At 42.7% G+C, this 17597-nt stretch overlaps 1 protein-coding gene across 2 annotated transcripts in view; it reads left to right on the top strand.

Moving 5' to 3' along the window:
• PCCA (propionyl-CoA carboxylase subunit alpha) overlaps positions 1–17597 on the top strand; it is a 1119575-nt gene that overhangs the window by 259203 nt on the left and 842775 nt on the right. For both annotated transcript variants that reach the window (XM_056555680.1, XM_056555679.1), the window contains exon 3: positions 32–79. In XM_056555680.1, the coding sequence (XP_056411655.1) occupies positions 32–79 (48 nt within the window). The remainder of the gene's footprint in view (positions 1–31; positions 80–17597) is intronic.

Genomic DNA, 17597 nt, shown 5'->3' with positions numbered 1-17597 from the left:
TGGCTTGATATTTATTTATTTTTCTTTTTAGATGTTTGAAAAACTTCTTATCGCAAACAGAGGAGAAATTGCATGCAGGGTAAGTGTCTCCGTTACAATAATTCCTTTACGGCTTAACGTGTAAAGTGACTGTGCAGTCAGGAGAAGAAAAAGTAAATGCAAGTTAAAACTTAGAGATTGCTTAACTGCTGTTTATCTTTCTCACATATTGCTTGCTTAAGTCCTTTAACCTCTTCATGACTAGGGCCAGGACCGTTTTAGTCTTGACTCCTAGAGGATGCATGGCGTATGTTTTTGCCCACTTTCACCCACTTCAGGACTTTGAAGGGAATGCAGGAGCTGTGTTTGCTTCTAAGTCTTTGAGTATTGGCATCTATTAGCAGCATGAACTCACTGCTAATGACATAAATCGGCCTGATCGCCGTTGTCTGCCATTAACCCTTTAGAGCTTACAATTACATTTCCATACCTCCTTGATGATACCATAACTTAGATTCTCATCATGGGTCCTTCAGGGGTTGAGTTCAGCTCAGTAAAGGGCATAGGTGTGATCTGGAACTAAAGCTCAGTTACATTACCGAAACAGAGTTTGAGAGCCTTATTTGTTCAGCTTGGTATAACACAAGTTTTTTTTTAAATATTTTGTTCAAATTAAAAAAGAGAAAAACCACATATATAAAAAAAAAACATAATAACACAAAAGTCGGTAAAGGGGCTCCACAAGCAGAGCTTCATAACAAATACTACAAGAACAACAGTGGGCTGCTTGGACAAGAGAGAGCACAGAGGAGTGCTAGCCCATTCTCACTAACTGGACTTGGTCCATGCCTGTGCTTTAGCTTGGACAAAGCCATGATTTTATAAGCCGTGATTTCTATGAAAAAGGAAATAACATTTTCTTATGAAGTATAACAGAAAGGTTAATGTTCATAAGAAAAGTTGCAAGGCGGCACTGCCTTATAGTGCAGTGTGAACATACCCCCGAAGCTCCACACCTTCAATCCCGGCTTCTCTAATTTCCCGTGGTGCTCAATACAAGAATCAACAGTGTCCAATAAGAATAACCAAGAAGTGATGGCACTCACGGATATACAGTGTCCAAACGTTTTATTCCACAGTCAGGTCATTATACAGGCTGGCCAACAGGCCATTTCTCGCTCACAATAGCACTTTCTCAAGACCTATGACTTCTTTCCAAATATACAACAACTTTATTAACCCCTTACACTATATAAAAAAAAATATTAAAAACACACTAGCTGGGTAGTGAGTATTTTATACCTGCACTTTTTTTCTTCTTTTGCTTCACACCATTTACCATTGAGGAGACTATCCGGCATCACAATATATTTTTGGGTCCTTTATAATTCTATTAAGAGTCTTTCCTCTGAATACGTAACTGTAAAAATATATTAAGTCTTTCCTCTCATTCAGACCAAGCGGTCCGAGTGCTTCCGTCTTCAATATCTATTCTGATTCTTGTTGCAGCAATTTATGTCTGTCGCCTCCCGTCTCAAGTGATTTTACTACAGTAAGACCAAAAAACAATTGATATTGAAGACTGAAGCACTTGGACCGCTTGGTCTGAATGAGAGGAAAGACTTAAGTGTCTTTACTCTGGATCTGGATTCCTCTGGATACAGCTGTGCTACACTCAAGCCAGAAACTGGAATTTGATAAGGATATCCCTGGCACTTACCACTGAGAAAAAGTAGGATGATTCAACTTCCTTTAACTGATCAGGAGACTCGTCAGGAATGTCAACACACCACTTATAAAAGTCTGTCAAATAGTCTTGGACCTGTAGATTGTAAGCGGGAAAAAAAAAAAAAAAAAGTAATTGTATGTATATGTTCCTTAGTGAAATGATATTGAGATCAGTAACCTCTGTTTGTTGATCCACACCCCAGTTCTGGAGTTATTCTGTGTGTTTCTATTTTCATCTGACAGATTCCTAAATCTATCAGATTGCATCCATGTTCATAATGTGCTGTGGTTCTAGGAGGTATGGGTAAGCTGAGCACAGACAGCTCACTTCAAATCAAACTACAGATTTTTAAAGGTATTCAGTCTAAGGACTGGGTTTGCCATTCCAGAACATTAACCCCTTAAGGACAATGGACGTACTCCTACGTCCCCGTTTCCGAGTCCTTAAGGACCGAGGACGTAGGAGTACGTCCTGTCCATTCCCGGCCCCCGCAGCCAGCTGGAGCGGAGCCGGTGCCCGATACCTGCTCATATCGATCAGCAGGCATCGCGGCATATCGCCCAGGGGCGATGGCCGCATCGCGGCATATCGCCATGTCGGCGATGGCCGCAGATCGCTGAACAATTCAGCCCAGCGATCTGCGGTGGATTCCGGGTCAATCGGGTCTCCAGTGACCCGGAATTACTGGCTGATCGGGGCCGTCTCTGACGGCCCCGAACAGCCATAGCCAACAGGGGTGATGTGGCACTGCTACCACCTCACGATCGCCCTGATTTGGTGGCCGGTTTACCGGCCGACCAATCAGGGCACCTGCTGCGGGTGTCACTCCCGCAACCCGATCAGCCCCTCTTCCGGAGGACGTGATCGGGTGCGGGAAGAGGACCCCCGGCGTCTCTGTTGGGATCGGGGCCCCAGGAGTGGCGGCGGCGGCGAGGGACTGACCTGCAGCGTGGATCAGCAGTTGGGTGAGTGACAGCCTCCTGCTGTTGCTTGGCAACAGCTCCCAGCATGCAAAAAGGGCATGCTGGGAGCTGTAGTTATGCAACAGCAGGAGGCAGACCACCACAACTCCCAGCATTTCCTTATGGGCATGCTGGGACTTATAGTTTTGCCACAGCTGGAGGCACATTTTTTCTATGGAAAAGTGTACCTTCAGCTGTTGTTTAACTACAACTCCCAGCTTGCACAATTACCTAAAGTGCATGCTGGGAGGTGTAGTGGTGCATCTGCTGGTTGCATAACTACAACTCCCAGCATGCCCGTTGGCTGTCGGTAACTGCTGAGAGTTGTGGTTTTGCAACAGCTGCAGGCACACTGGTTGTGAAACACGTAGTTATGCAACAGCTGGAGACACACTGGTTTGCTACTTAACTCAAAGTCCCAGCATGCCCTTCCACTGTCTGTCTGTACATGCTGGGGGTTGTAGCTTTTGCAACAGCTGAAGGCACACTAGTTGCAAAACACTGAATTTGTTACCAAACTCGGTGTTTCACAACCAGTGTGCCTCCAGCTGTTGCAAAAGTACAACTCCCAGCATGCACTGATAGACCGTACATGCTGGGAGTTGTAGTTTTGCAACAGCTGGATTTTTCTCTCCCCCCCCCCCAATGTGAATGTACCCTGGGTGGAGGTTTACAGTAAGTATCCGGCTGCAAGTTTGAGCTGCGGCAAATTTTCTGCCGCAGCTCAAACTGACAGCGAGAAACTACTGTGAGCCCCCGCCCGTGCGACTGTACCTTAAAAACACTACACTACTCTAACACACAATAAAAGAAAAAGTAAAAAACACTACATATACAAATCACCCTACACAGCCCCCCTCCACTCCCCAATAAAAATGACAAACGTCTGGTACGCCACTGTTTCCAAAACGGAGCCTCCAGCTGTTGCAAAACTACTACTCCCAGTATTGCCAGGTAGCCACTGACTGTCCAGGCATGCTGGGAGTTTTACAACAGCTGCAGGCACCCTGTTTGGGGATCACTAGCATAGAATACCCCTATGTCCACCCCTATGCAAGTCCCTAATTTAGGCCTCAAATGCGCATGGCGCTCTCACTTTAGAGCCCGGTTGTATTTCAAGGCAACAGTTTAGAGTCACATATGGGGTATCGCCGTACTCGGGAGAAATTGTGTTACAAATTTTGGGGGGTATTTTCTGCTATTACCCTTATTAAAAATGTAAAATTTTTGGGAAACCAAGCATTTTAGGTAAAAAAAAATTATTTTTTTAGGGCTTCCTAAATGCGGCATGCCCCCAGAGCAAAATTTGCTTTCAAAAAGCCAAATGTGACTCCTTCTCTTCTGATACCTGTAGTGCGCCAGCAGAGCACTTTTCACCCCCATATGGGGAGTTTTCTGAATCGGGAGAAATTGGGCTTCAAATTTTGGGGTGTATTTTCTGCTATTACCCTTTTTAAAAATGTTAAATTTTGGGAAAACCAAGCATTTTAGGTAAAACATTTTTTATTTTTATTTTTACATATGCAAATGTCGTGAATCACCTGTGGGGTATTAAGGTTCACTTTACCTCTTGTTATGTTCCCCGAGGGGTCTAGTTTCCAAAATGGTATGCCATGTGTTTTTTTTTGCTGTTCTGGCATCATAGGGGCTTCCTAAAGGTGACATGCGCCCCAAAAACCATTTGTCGCTCCTTTCCTTCTGAGCCCTCTACTGCGCCCGCCGAACAATTTACATAGACATATGAGGTATGTCCTTACTTGAGAAAAATTGGGTTTCAAATACAGTGGTCCCTCAAGTTACAATATTAATTGGTTCTGGGGCGACCATTGTATGTTGAAACCATTGTATGTTGAGACCAGAACTCTATGGAAACCTGGTAACTGGTTCTAAAGGCACCAAAATGTCATCCAAAAATAGGAAAGTGAGGATTAAAGAAAAATAAGTAGATGAATAATATAGATAAAGCAAATCCTTACATATAAAAGTAAGAAAGATCTGCTGGGAGCTGTAATCCCTGTCTATGTCAGTGTTTCCCAAGCCAAAGGCTGTCCGGGCATGCTGGGAGTTGTAGTTTTGCAACAGCTGGGGCCACACTGCTTAGGAAACACTGGTCTATGCAGAGGACAGGAGCTTCTTCGGGGTCCTGTATAGTACACACGGTGTCCTAAAAAGTAATGGAGTCCTGTAATACCTCCCTGTACTGTAGGGAGCGCTATCAGACACCAGTCAGTGCATACACTTCAATAATACAGGGGTTTTACCAGTGAATGCCCATTTTGATTGGTCAGTTCTACCAGCCAATGACATGTTTCGCAGATCTGGACTGTCCATAGAATTGTATGTTGAGTCTGGTTTCAACTTACGATGGTCCAGAAAAGACTATTGTATGTTGAAACTATTGTATGTTGAGGCCATTGTAAGTTGAGGGATCACTGTACAAGTAAAAATTTTCTCCTTTTTTACCCCTTATAAAAATTCTAAAATTGTGTCTACAAGAACATGCGAGTGTAAAAAATGACGATTTTGAATTTCCTCCTTCACTTTGCTGGTATTCCTGTGAAACACCTAAAGGGTTAAAACGCTGACTGAATGTCATTTTGAATACTTTGGGGGGTGTAGTTTTTATAATGGGGTCATTTGTGGGGTATTTCTAAGATGAAGACCCTTCAAATCCACTTCAAAACGGAACTGGTCACTGAAAAATAGTGAGTTTGAAAATTTTGTGAAAAATGTAAAAATTGCTGCTGAACTTTGAAGCCCTCTGGTGTCTTCCAAAAGTAAAAACTCATAAATTTTATGATGCAAACATAAAGTAGACATATTGTATATGTGAACCAAAAAAAAAATGCATTTGGAATATCCATTTTCCTTACAACAGAGAGCTTCAAAGTTAGAAAATGCTAAATTTTTATTTTTTTCATCAAATTTGGGGATTTTTCACCAAGAAAGGATGCAAGTTACCATAAAATTTACCACTATGTTAAAGGAATACTCTAACCTAAATCTTTTTACACCATTAGCTAGGATTTACAAAGTTATATAAGACTCCCAATTACCTCCATTGCCTTCTGTGTAAGGATCCATGTGTTTCTGCGTATCCGGAAGTGCAGCCTCCCTCACAGCATTATGACTTTCGTTCCACAGTATGTGCGTGTCAGCGGCCATTTCTGAAACGATACGTCATCATTTCTCCTTTCCTCCCCTCAGTTAGCCCTCCCCATCCAGTGCGCCTATGTGACGCCCCAAATTGCATATTCATAATGCTGTACGTTTACTCAGCCGGCATTCGCTGGGCTGAGTAAACGCCTATTTAACCTTCCTCCTATCATCTGGCGAGTTGCGCGCATGCGCACTCTCCAGCATAGAAGGACCGGACATGTGATTTTGTTCAACCAGTAATATAACAGATAGTTACGCCGCCGTAACTGTCTGTTATATTCACAAAGCATCCTACGCCAATACTGCAGCGGAGTATTGGCGGAGGCAGAGTGGGAGGAGATGGCGTAGTGGCAGGGGGTGGGGATCGCAAGAAGGGGAGGCAGCTTGGGGTGTTACATATTCTAATTTGTGGGGTAGGGAACAGGAGTGAGGGAGGGGTTGGGAGCGGAAGAAGAGGAGTAAGCATGCTGGAAAAACGTCATTGCTGACGTCATGGCCTTGCTTACAGTACCCGGAAGTGAGCAAAATTACCGGGAAGGATTGCAGGATATCGGCTGGAGCGATTTTGCCGAGCAGGACCTCTAATGAAAGGTATGCAAGAGCACTTCGCTATAGTGCCATTTTTTTTTTTATATCCGAGTACTCCTTTAAAGTAGAATATGTCATGAAAAAAACAATCTCGGAATCAGAATAAGTAAAAGCATTCCAGAGTTATTAATGCATAAAGTGACAGTGGTCAGAATTGCTCTGGTCCTTAACCCGTTCAGGACCCATGAAGTAACGTTACGTCCCGACACCCTGAGTCTTAAGGACCCATGACTTACAGTTACGTCATGGGCAGTTCCGGTCCCCGCCGGGCGGGGATTGGACCGAGATGCCTGCTGAAATCGTTCAGCAGGCATCCCGTGCAAATGCCCAGGGGGGTCATCAGACCCCCCCATGATGGCAATCGCGGCAAATCGCAAGTGAATTCACACTTGCGATTTGCGCGATTCTGGGTCATTACGGGTCTATAGTGACCCGGTGACCCAGAATGTAAGGGGGATCGCGGGTGTCTAAGACACCCAGGATCCCCCTGAAGCGATAGGAGTGAGGTGGCACAGGTGCAACCCCTCCTATCCCTGCTATTGGTGGTCTAGACGCGACCACCAATAGCAGATCGGGGGCGGGGGGGGTTTACAGGGCGTTTTCCCCGTCCTGCCCTCCCACAATACGCGGGGCAGGACGGGGAAACGACGGGGACCGGCGCCTAAGATCCACTTACCAATCCGGGTGGTTGCGGAGGCAGCGGGCGACGGAGATCGGCGGGCGGCGATGACGTGCGGCTGGATCCGACGGAAGCTGGTGAGTTGCCTAGCAACATCTGGAGGGTACAGTTTGAGACCATTACACAGTGGTCTCTAACTGTAGCCCTCCAGATGTTACATAGTTAGTATGGTTGAAAAAAGACATACGTCCATCAAGTCCAACCAGGGAATTGAAGGGAAGGTTGTAAGGGGATAAGGGGAAGGGATGTAGTTTTATAATTCTGCATAAGCATTAATGTTATTTTGTTCCAGGAATGTATCTAACCCTGTTTTAAAGCTGTTAATTGTTCCTGTGACCAGTTCCTGAGGTAGACCGTTCCATAAATTCACAGTCCTCACGGTAAAGAAGGCTTGTCGCCCCTTTAGACTAAACTTTTTCTTCTCCAGACGGAGGGAGTGCCCCCTCGTCCTTTGGGGGGGTTTAACCTGGAACAGTTTTTCTCCATATTTTTTGTATGGGCCATTTATATACTTATATACGTTTATCATATCCCCCTTAAACGTCTCTTCTCAAGACTAAACAATTGTAACTCCTTTAATCGCTCCTCATAGCTAAGATGTTCCATGCCCCATATTAGTTTAGTCGCGCGTCTCTGCACCCTTTCCAGCTCCACAGTGTCCCTTTTATGAACAGGCGACCAAAACTGAACAGCATATTCCAGGTGAGGCCGTACCAATGCTTTATAAAGGGGGAGTATTATGTCCCTGTCCCTCGAGTCCATGCCTCTTTTGATACATGACAATATCCTGCCGGCTTTGGAAGCAGCAGCCTGACATTGCATGCTATTCTGTAGTCTGTGATCTACAAGTACACCCAGATCCTTCTCTACCAGTGACTCTGACAGTTTAATCCCCCCTAAGACATACGATGCATGCAGGTTATTAGTACCCAGATGCATAACTTTACATTTATCCACATTGAACCTCATTTGCCAAGTGGATGCCCAGACACTTAGTCTATCCAAGTCATCTTGTAACTTATGCACATCCTCTATAGACTGTACTGTGCTACAAAGCTTGGTGTCATCTGCAAAGATAGAAACAGAGCTGTTAATGCCATCCTCTATATCATTGATAAATAAATTAAACAACAGCGGTCCCAGTACTGAACCTTGGGGTACACCACTAATAAATGGGGACCAATCAGAGTATGAATCCTTGACCACCACTCTCTGGGTACGATCCATGAGCCAATGTTCAATCCAGTTACAAACTAAAGTTTCCAAAACTACAACTCCCAGCATGCCCAGACAGCTGTTTGGGCATGCTGGAATATGTAGTTTTTTCAACAGCTGGAGGGCTGCAGTTTGAGACTGATCTTGCAAAACTACAACTCCTAGCATGCCCAAACAACTGTTTGCTGTCAGGGCTTGCTGGGAATTGTAGTTTTGCAACAGCTGGAGGACCACAGTTTGGAGATCACTTTGCAGTGTTCTCTAAAACTGTAGCCCTCCAGATGTAGCAAAACTGCAAATCCCAGCATGTCCAAACAGCAATCGGCTGTCTCAGCATGCTGGGAGTTGTAGTTATGCAATAGCTGGAGGTACGCAACTACATCTCCCAGCATGCCCTTCGGCGATCAGTACATGCTGGGAGTTGTAGTTTTGCAACAGCTGGAGACACACTGGTTGGAAAATATTGAGTTAGGTAACAGAACCTAACTGAAGGTTTTCCAACCAGTGTGTCTCCAGCTGTTGCAAAAGTACAACTCCCAGCATGCATGGTCTGTCAGTACATGCTGGGAGTTGTAGTTGTGAAACAGCTGGAGGTTTGCCCCCCCCATGTGAACGTACAGGGAACATTTACACGGGCAGGCTTACAGTAAGTTTCCTGCTTCAAGTTTGGGCTGTGGCAAATTTTTCGCCGCAGCTCAAACTCCTAGCGGGAAACTCGCTGTAACACGTCAGTGCGAATGTACCCTAAAAACACTACACGAACACATAATTAAGAGTAAAACACAACATATACACCCCTTACACTGTCCCTCCCCCAATAAAAATTAAAACCGTATTGTATGGCAGTGTTTCCAAATCGGAGCCTCCAGCTGTTGCAAAACAACTCCTCCCAGCATTTCCGGACAGCCACTGACTGTCCAGGCATGCTGGGAATTTAGCAACAGCTGGAGGCACCCTGTTTGGGAATCACTGGCGTAGAATACCCCTATGTCCACCCCTATGCGATCCCTAATTTAGTCCTCAAATGCGCATGGAGCTCTCTCACTTTAGAGCCCTGTCGTATTTCAAGGAAACAGTTTAGGGCCACATATGGTGTATCTCCGTACTCGAGAGAAATTGCACTACAAATTTTGGGGGGCTTTTTCTCCTTTTACCCCTTATGAAAAGGAAAAGTTGGGGCTACACCAGCTTGTTAGTGTAAAAAAATAAAATATTTTACACTAACATGCTGGTGTTGCCCTATACTTTTTATTTTCACAAGCGTTAAAAGGTAAAAAAAGACCCCCAAAATTTGTAACGCAATTTCTCCTGAGTAGGGAAATACCCCATATCTAGGCGTAAAATGCTCTGCGGGTGCACAACAAGGCTCAGGAGTGAGAGCGCACTATGTACATTTGAGGCCTAAATTGGTGATTTTCACAGGGGTGGCTTATTTTTACAGCGGTTCTGACATAAACGCAAAAAAATAAATACCCGCATGTGATCCCATTTTGGAAACTACACCCCTCATGTAATGTAATAAGGGGTACAGTGAGCATTTACACCCCACAGGTGTCTGACAGATCTTTGGAACAGTGGGCTGTGCAAATGAAAAATTTAATTTTGTGAGGGGTGTAGTTTCCAAAATAGGGTCACATGTGGGGGGGGGGGGGGTCCACTGTTTGGCACCACGGGGGGCTTTGTAAATGCACATGGCCCCTGACTTCCATTCCAAACTATTTTTTTCCCAAAAGCTCAATGGCGCTCCTTCTCTTCTGAGCATTGTAGTGCGCCAGCAGAGCACTTCAGGTCAACTTATGGGTTACCTCCATACTCAGAAGAGATGGGGTTACAAATTTTGGGGGGTATTTTCTGCTATTAACCCGTGCAAAAATTAGAAATTTGGGGGGAAACACACATTTTAGTGAAGAATTTTTTATTTTTTTTTTTGTTACATGTGCAAAAGTCGTGAAACACCTGTGGGGTATTAAGGTTCACTTAATTCCTTGTTACGTTCTTCAAGGGGTCTAGTTTCCAAAATGGTATGGCATGTGTTTTTTTTTGTTCTGGCACCATAGGGGCTTCTTAAAGGCAACATACCCCCCAAAAACCATTTCAGAAAAACGTACTCTCCAAAATCCCCTTATCGTTCCTTCGCTTCTGAGCCCTCTACTGCGCCCGCCAAACAATTTACATAGACATATGAGGTATGTGCTTACTCGAGAGAAATTGGGCTACAAACATAAGTATAAATTTTCTCCTTTTACCCCTTGTAAAAATTCAAAAATTGGGTCTACAAGGACATGCGAGTGTAAAAAATGAAGATTGTGAATTTTCTCCTTGACTTTGCTGATATTCCTGTGAAATACCTAAAGGCTTAAAATGCTTACTGAATGTCATTATGAATACTTTAGGGGGTGCAGTTTTTATAATTGGGTCATTTGTGGGGTATTTCTAAGATGAAGACCCTTCAAATCCACTTCAAACCTGAACTGGTCCCTGAAAAATTGTGAGTTTGGAAATTTTGTGAAAAATTGGAAAATTGCTGCTGAACTTTGAAGCCCTCTTGTGTCTTCCAAAAGTAAAAACACGTAAATTTTATGATGCAAACATAAAGAAGACATATTGTATATGTGAATCAAAATTTTTTTTATATGGAATATCCACTTTCCTTACAAGCAGAGAGCTTCAAAGTTAGTAAAATGCTAAATTTTCAAATTTTTCATCAAATTTTGGGATTTTTCACCAAGAAAGGATGCAAGTATTGACAAAATTTTACCAATAACATAAAGTAGAATCTGTCACGAAAAAAAAATCTCGGAATCAGAATGATAGGTAAAAGCATTCCGGAGTTATTAATGTTTAAAGTGACAGTGGTCAGATGTGCAAAAAAAAAACCGCTCTGGTCCTAAGGTGTAAAATGGCCTGGTCCTTAAGGGGTTAAGTACCAGTGCATCAGGACATATATTTATGTCCTATGTCCTTAAAGGGTTAATGACAGTTACGCGTTAACACCAAGAAATTTCTGGGAGCGTATTGTAACTTTTTTTTTTGCCACCGTTTAACCCTAGTAAATGGGTACACTGGAAAACTGGTGTGTGTGTGTGTGTGTGTGTGTGTGTGTGTGTGTGTGTTCTCTGCTGACACCTCTGTCCATTTTAGGGACTGTCCAGGGAACAAGCCAATCCCTATAGCAAACTTATACTGCTATGGACAGAGGTGGCAGCAGAGAGCACTGTGGTCAGACAGAAAGGAAATTCAAAAAGAAAAGGACTTCCTTTGGAGCATATAGCAGCTAATAGGTGCTGGAAGGATTAAGACTTTTTAAATAGAAGTAATTTACAAATCTGTTTAACTTTCTGGAACCAGTTGATTTATAAATATATATATTTTTTTTTCTGTGGAGTACCCCTTTTAAAGATGCAGCCTTTTTTGGCCTTAAGGACACAGCAAAAGTTTTCAAATCTGACCTGTGTCACTTTATGCATTAATAACTCTGGGATGCTCTTACCTATTGTAAGGCTTCTGAGGTTGTCATTTTGCCTTCTACTTTATGGTAGGCGTAAATACTTGCAGTGTTTTTTTTGGTCATGCCAAATAAGTTACATGTTGATTTACATACAGAATATGTCTACATTATGTTCCCATCATATAGTAGCCCTTAAAGGGGTACTCCGGTGGAAAACAATTTTTTTTTTTTTTCAGATAAACTGGTGTTAGAAAGTTAGATTTTTAAATTACTTCTATAAAAAATATTAATCCTTCCAGTGCTTATCAGGTGCTGTATACAACAGAGGATGTAGAGTTGTTGTTTTCTGTCTGACCACACTGCTTTCTGCTGACACCTCTGTCCATATCAGGAACTGTCCAGAGAAGGAGAGGTTTGCTATGGGGATTTGCTCCTACTCTGGACAGTTCCTGGCATGGACAGAGGTGTCAGCAGAGAGCACGGTCGTCAGACAGAAAATAAGTATACAACTTCCTCTGGAGCATACAGCAGCTAAGTACTGGAAAACTTTTCTACCGGAGTACCACTTTTTAAAGGGCTTAAATGTTTTAAAAAAAAACTGGATAGTGATAGTTTTCAGAACTCAGATACTGTTGCCCTTGGTAACCTCTTAACCAAAATCATAACAAGAAGAAAATACTAATTAGGCATACTAGGTAAATTGAAACTTAAGTTTATCTGAGAAGTTCATAAAATTAGGTATTACAAAAACAAAATGTGACGGTCTGTATACTCTATCAGAAACAAACTAGAGGCTTAGTAGGGATAGGGAACAGGGAACAGGGTACAGGTGCTGGTCCCTAATCTAACAAGATACAAAGGCTATCCCTACCTAAGCAAAAGCCTAACTATTACTCCCTCAACTAAAGTGTGGTAGGGGGGTGGAGGGTAAATCCAATATACATGATATATTGGCTGTTTTAAAATAGACAAAGATATTGGTACATACAAATAGCTAAAACTCCTTTCTCCAACAAGTCTCACTTAAAAAATAGCATGGGTTAATCAGGGAACAAGGAGACTAACCCAAAAGAGTAACAAAAGATAATACAGACACACAGATTTACATAAATGATGACAGATACACAATGGGAGGATAGCATTTTGTACACAAAATAGTGTAGTATTTTAGACGTGTAGATGACTGACATAAATAAGTTTTAGATGGCCCAAAAGTTTAATTAGGGTAATGGTTAGAGGGTGTACACAAATTGAATAAGGTTCACTGCAATAATGATATATACAGTAAAGGAACAAAGGAAGAGTCCAAGGAAAATTGCACTCGACATCCACAGGCTTTATTCATAAGAGTATCGGCACAGCTAGTACGGGCAGGGTACAGCGGGACAAGTTTTTTCGCGCTGGTTTGTGCTTCTAGCCAGAGTAGAAGAAGCGCAAACCAGCGTGAAACAACTTGTCACGTTGTGCCCCTGCCCGTACTAGCTGTGCTGACACTCTTATGAATAAAGCCTGTGGATGATGAGTGCAATTTTCCTTGGACTCTTCCTTTGTTCCTCCACTTGTTTTTTATTTTTTTTTGCAAAACGCAAAGAAAAATGCCAATTCTGCCGCATGGCGGTTTTTTTGGTCAAAAAACGCTGCGGCCAGATGTTAGCTGTAAGTCAATGAGAAATCGCAAATTTCTAATTCCACTTTGCGTTTTTTCACTTTGGCGTTTTTATTAATCATTTTAGGCGTTTTTTCACTTTTTCTGCGTTTTTTTCCCGCTCTCTGGCGTTTTGAGAAACTCTGTAGTTCCCTCAAACCGGCGTGAGAAAACGCTAAGAAAAACGCTATGTGGATTTTAACTTTGGCGTTTTTGCAGGCGGTTTTTAATCTTTTTTGGACTTTAGCGATCAAAAAAAGTGATGTAGATAGCGGTTTTTAATAAAATTTCGTAGGGTACCATTAAAATTTTTTGTTAGAAAATATACAGTAGTGAAGGAAAAAATTATAACGAAATGTATATTATGGGGAAAAAAACTATTACTTTTTAAACAGGGATCAATTTAGGTGTGCAGGGAAATAAAAATGTAGCCGACAATTATAAAAATGTATTGTGTGTGTGTGTGTGTGTGTGTGTTTTACTTTTTTGCTTTATTTTTTAATTTTTTTTTTTTAGTACTACTACTCCCAGCATGGAACAGACTGTTCCATGATGGGAGTTGTACTACCTGTACTAATAGACAGATCGCCCGCTGCGATCTTTCTGTATAATATATAGATGTGGCAGGCCTCTCTTCTATGGTCCCCTGCCCTGACATATATTTACACTTATTTATATTTCCCACAGAGCTATGATTGGCCAGATGGTTCCAGCCAATCACAGCTCTCTGTGAGAAATAGGAATGTGTTTGTATATATTCGGCCGTGCAGGGGACCATAGGAGAGCGGCCGCTACATCTATACATTAAAGTGATACCCGCTGTGATCTTTCCATAACTGCAGGTAATACTACTCCCAACATGGAGCACACTCTGCCTCATGCTGGGAGCTGTAGTACCTGCATTAATAGACAGATCGCAGCGGGTGTCAGAAGTTGCACTTGCTGCGATCTGTCTATTAATACAGGTACTACAGCTCCCAGCATGGAGCAGAGTGTACTCCATGTTGGGAGTAGTAGTGCCTGCTTAAGGACACATCACAGTGGATGTCACTACTGACACCCTCTGTGATCGTCCTGTCTGTAGCAGAGATGGAGCGACTGTATACATCGCTCACATCCCTGCTCTGCACTATACTCCGGGCTGGCCAATCACAGCTCTGGGTGGATAATATAAATTTCTGTTGACATCAGTGGCCGGAGTATAGTGCAGAGAGGCGAGCGATGTATAGACCCGGGGCAATATGTCTATAGTACAGGTACTATCACTCCCAGCATGGAACGTCTGTTCCATGCTGGGAGTAGTAGTACTACATAAAAAATGTTAAAAATGTATTTAAAAAAAAAAAAAAAAAAAGTGAAACACACACTTTATCAAAAAATAATAAAAATTGGGTTATAAAATATATGCATTGCGTTTAATATAAAAAAAATTACATCACTGCTGCATCCTTTTTTTTTTTTTTTTTTTTTTTTTTTTTTTTGGTACCCAAGAAATTTTGGGTACCAAAAAAAACGCCAAGGTGCAATTTCCACACAAACTGAAAAAAACGCGGAAAAAAACGCATAATGACGTCACTGGCGATTTTTCAGGCGTTTTTTAATCCCTAAAAACGCAGTGCAAAAAACATAGGGGAGACTTAGCCTTATGTTGCCATTTGATGTTGCACCGCCGACACCCACACCTGTGCCTTACCTGCATCGACACCACTCCCTGCTCCTAGACTCTGCCTTAGTCCTGCAAGTGCCGGATCTTTGTTTCTCCAGCTCCTTACCATGATATATACAGTCACACCCCTTAAACTATTAAAGGGGTACTCTGCCCCTATACATCTTATCACCTATCCAAAGGATAGGGAATAAGATGTCTGATTGCAGGGGTCCCACCGCAGGGGACCCCCGTGATCTCTGATGTGGCACCGCGCTGTCATCACTGCAAAGAGCAAACACTCTCTGTGCATAGTGACTGGCTACACAGGGGCCGGAGCATCGTGACGTCACGCTCCCCCCTCAATGCAAGTCTATGAGAGGGGGCGTGGTGACATTATGCCGCTTCCCATAGACTTGTATTGACTGGGTGGAGCAATGACATCAGGAGGGGGCGGATCCATGTCGCTATGCTCCGGCCCCTGTATAGTCCAGTCAATATGCACAGAGTGAGTTTGCTCTGTGCAGTGATGACAGAGGGGTGCTGCAATCGAGATCACAGGGGACCCCAGCGGTGGGACCCCCGCGATCAGAAATCTTATATAAGATGTCTAGGGGCAGAGTACCCCTTTAAACTCCTGTTGCCATCATAGGGTTATATGTCAAAAACTGTTAAATTCATGGAGTGAACAAAAATATGATGATATAGATACGATATGACAATCTTGAGCAGTGTATGATGCACAATAACAATCCCAAATGACCAGAGATGACTTTGTGATATACTGAAAAAGACCGCAAAGAATAACCACAAATTACCACTGTGTACCCATAAGAACACAAATAGAATATTGATACAATGGCTTACCCAAAAAGTACGAATTCCACAATGTCATCCATTGAATGAATCTGGATACCTCATCTAGAAATTTCCATAAATAACGGTGCACCAAAGCAATTCACTATCTGCATAGATAAGAGATACCCTAATCACACTCGCCTGACTTAAAAAGTGCTTACTAGACCATCAGAGATAGTTCAACCAAATCCGATATGGTCACTAGAAGACATATTGGGGGAGATGAATCAAAACCTTTGCAGAGGAAAACTTGCCCAGTTACTCATAGCAACCAATCAGCCTGCTTCTTACATTTTTAGGAAGGACTGTGAAAAATGGAATGACGCTATCTGGTTGCTATGGGCAACTGGACAACTTTCCCCTGCACAGGTTTTGATCATTGTTCCCCATAGTAATCCAATAAGGTACTGAATAAATCTTAATCTAAGGTAATGAGGGCAGACAAGTATAGATAGAAGCTTACCGGTGGCTGACGGTGATGGAGAGTGGAGCTATGCCCTAAGGTCACGGCTAATGGAGGATGTCAGACATCATTTCCGGTCCCCTGGAGCGCATTTGTGTTTCAGCTGAATGAGATTTTAGAACCGGAAGACTCGTTGGCCTTACTTCACGTCCAATCTGCTGGAGCACATTTTCGTTCCAACTGGTTCTAAATAGAATAAAGCTGAGCATAACAAAATTATTAAATGTGAAACGCAATGGCAATCCTCAGTATAATATAGGGCCAACTTGGAATGGTAGGTATAAAATAACCACAATAGCGTTTAGTAGTGTAATAAATGGCCATAATGAGTAGAGTATGAGCCCACATTAAGGCCATGATGATTCGAGCATGAAAATGGCTGAAGACATTAAGAGAGATTAACCATATTTTTAATACCATGAAGAGAATGGAAAACCACAATAAATGATAACATGCCTTATAAACAGGACAGATAACTGATATAAAAGGATATTGCCCAATCAAATAGTGAGCAATTAAAAAACCAGAGAAGAAAGAAAGCATAGAAGTGACAATGTCACAAGCGATACTGGAGACATAATAATGAAAAGGCTAGGAAGTAAGACAAGAGAAGTTATGATAAATAAACCCTAAAAAAAAATTGTCAAATTAAAACTGCTCGGGTGTCAGTGTTTGGATGCGATAAATACAACGTGCCCCCATTTGGAGGAGTTGTTGGTCAACATTGCCACCCCCGAATATTTATTTATTTTATTTTTAAATACTTCAATGGTTTGGAATGTGACTGCCAGAGGGATGTCAGCATGACACAAGTGCATGTGATTTGAAAGGGGTTTATCTTGTTTGTTATTAATATCACTGATATGCTCAAGAATCCGACACCTCCATTCTCTATGGGTTTTACGGACGTATCCTAGTGGGCAGGGGCAGGTTGTCAAATGACAGAAGTCGTTTTTGCACTTGGCGTAGTGATAGTTCTTATATTCGCGATTGTCACGGTACCCCTGAAGGATTTGGAAACCTTTATATATCTACATGCCTTACAGGAGCCACATCTGAAGGTACCTGTAATTTTATGATCTAACAAAGTACTGGAGCTTCTAGGGGGGGGGGGGGGGGGGGGGTACAAGGTGGCTATGCACCAACCTGTCCTCCAGGTTCCTTCCCCTCCTATAGGTAATGATGGCTCTATCTTCCACAAGATCTCCCACCATGGGAACAGATATA

Source organism: Hyla sarda, chromosome 2 (genome assembly GCF_029499605.1).
Source record: "Hyla sarda isolate aHylSar1 chromosome 2, aHylSar1.hap1, whole genome shotgun sequence".
NCBI classification, from domain to species: domain Eukaryota; kingdom Metazoa; phylum Chordata; class Amphibia; order Anura; family Hylidae; genus Hyla; species Hyla sarda.
This window is presented reverse-complemented; position numbering and strand designations above follow the sequence as displayed.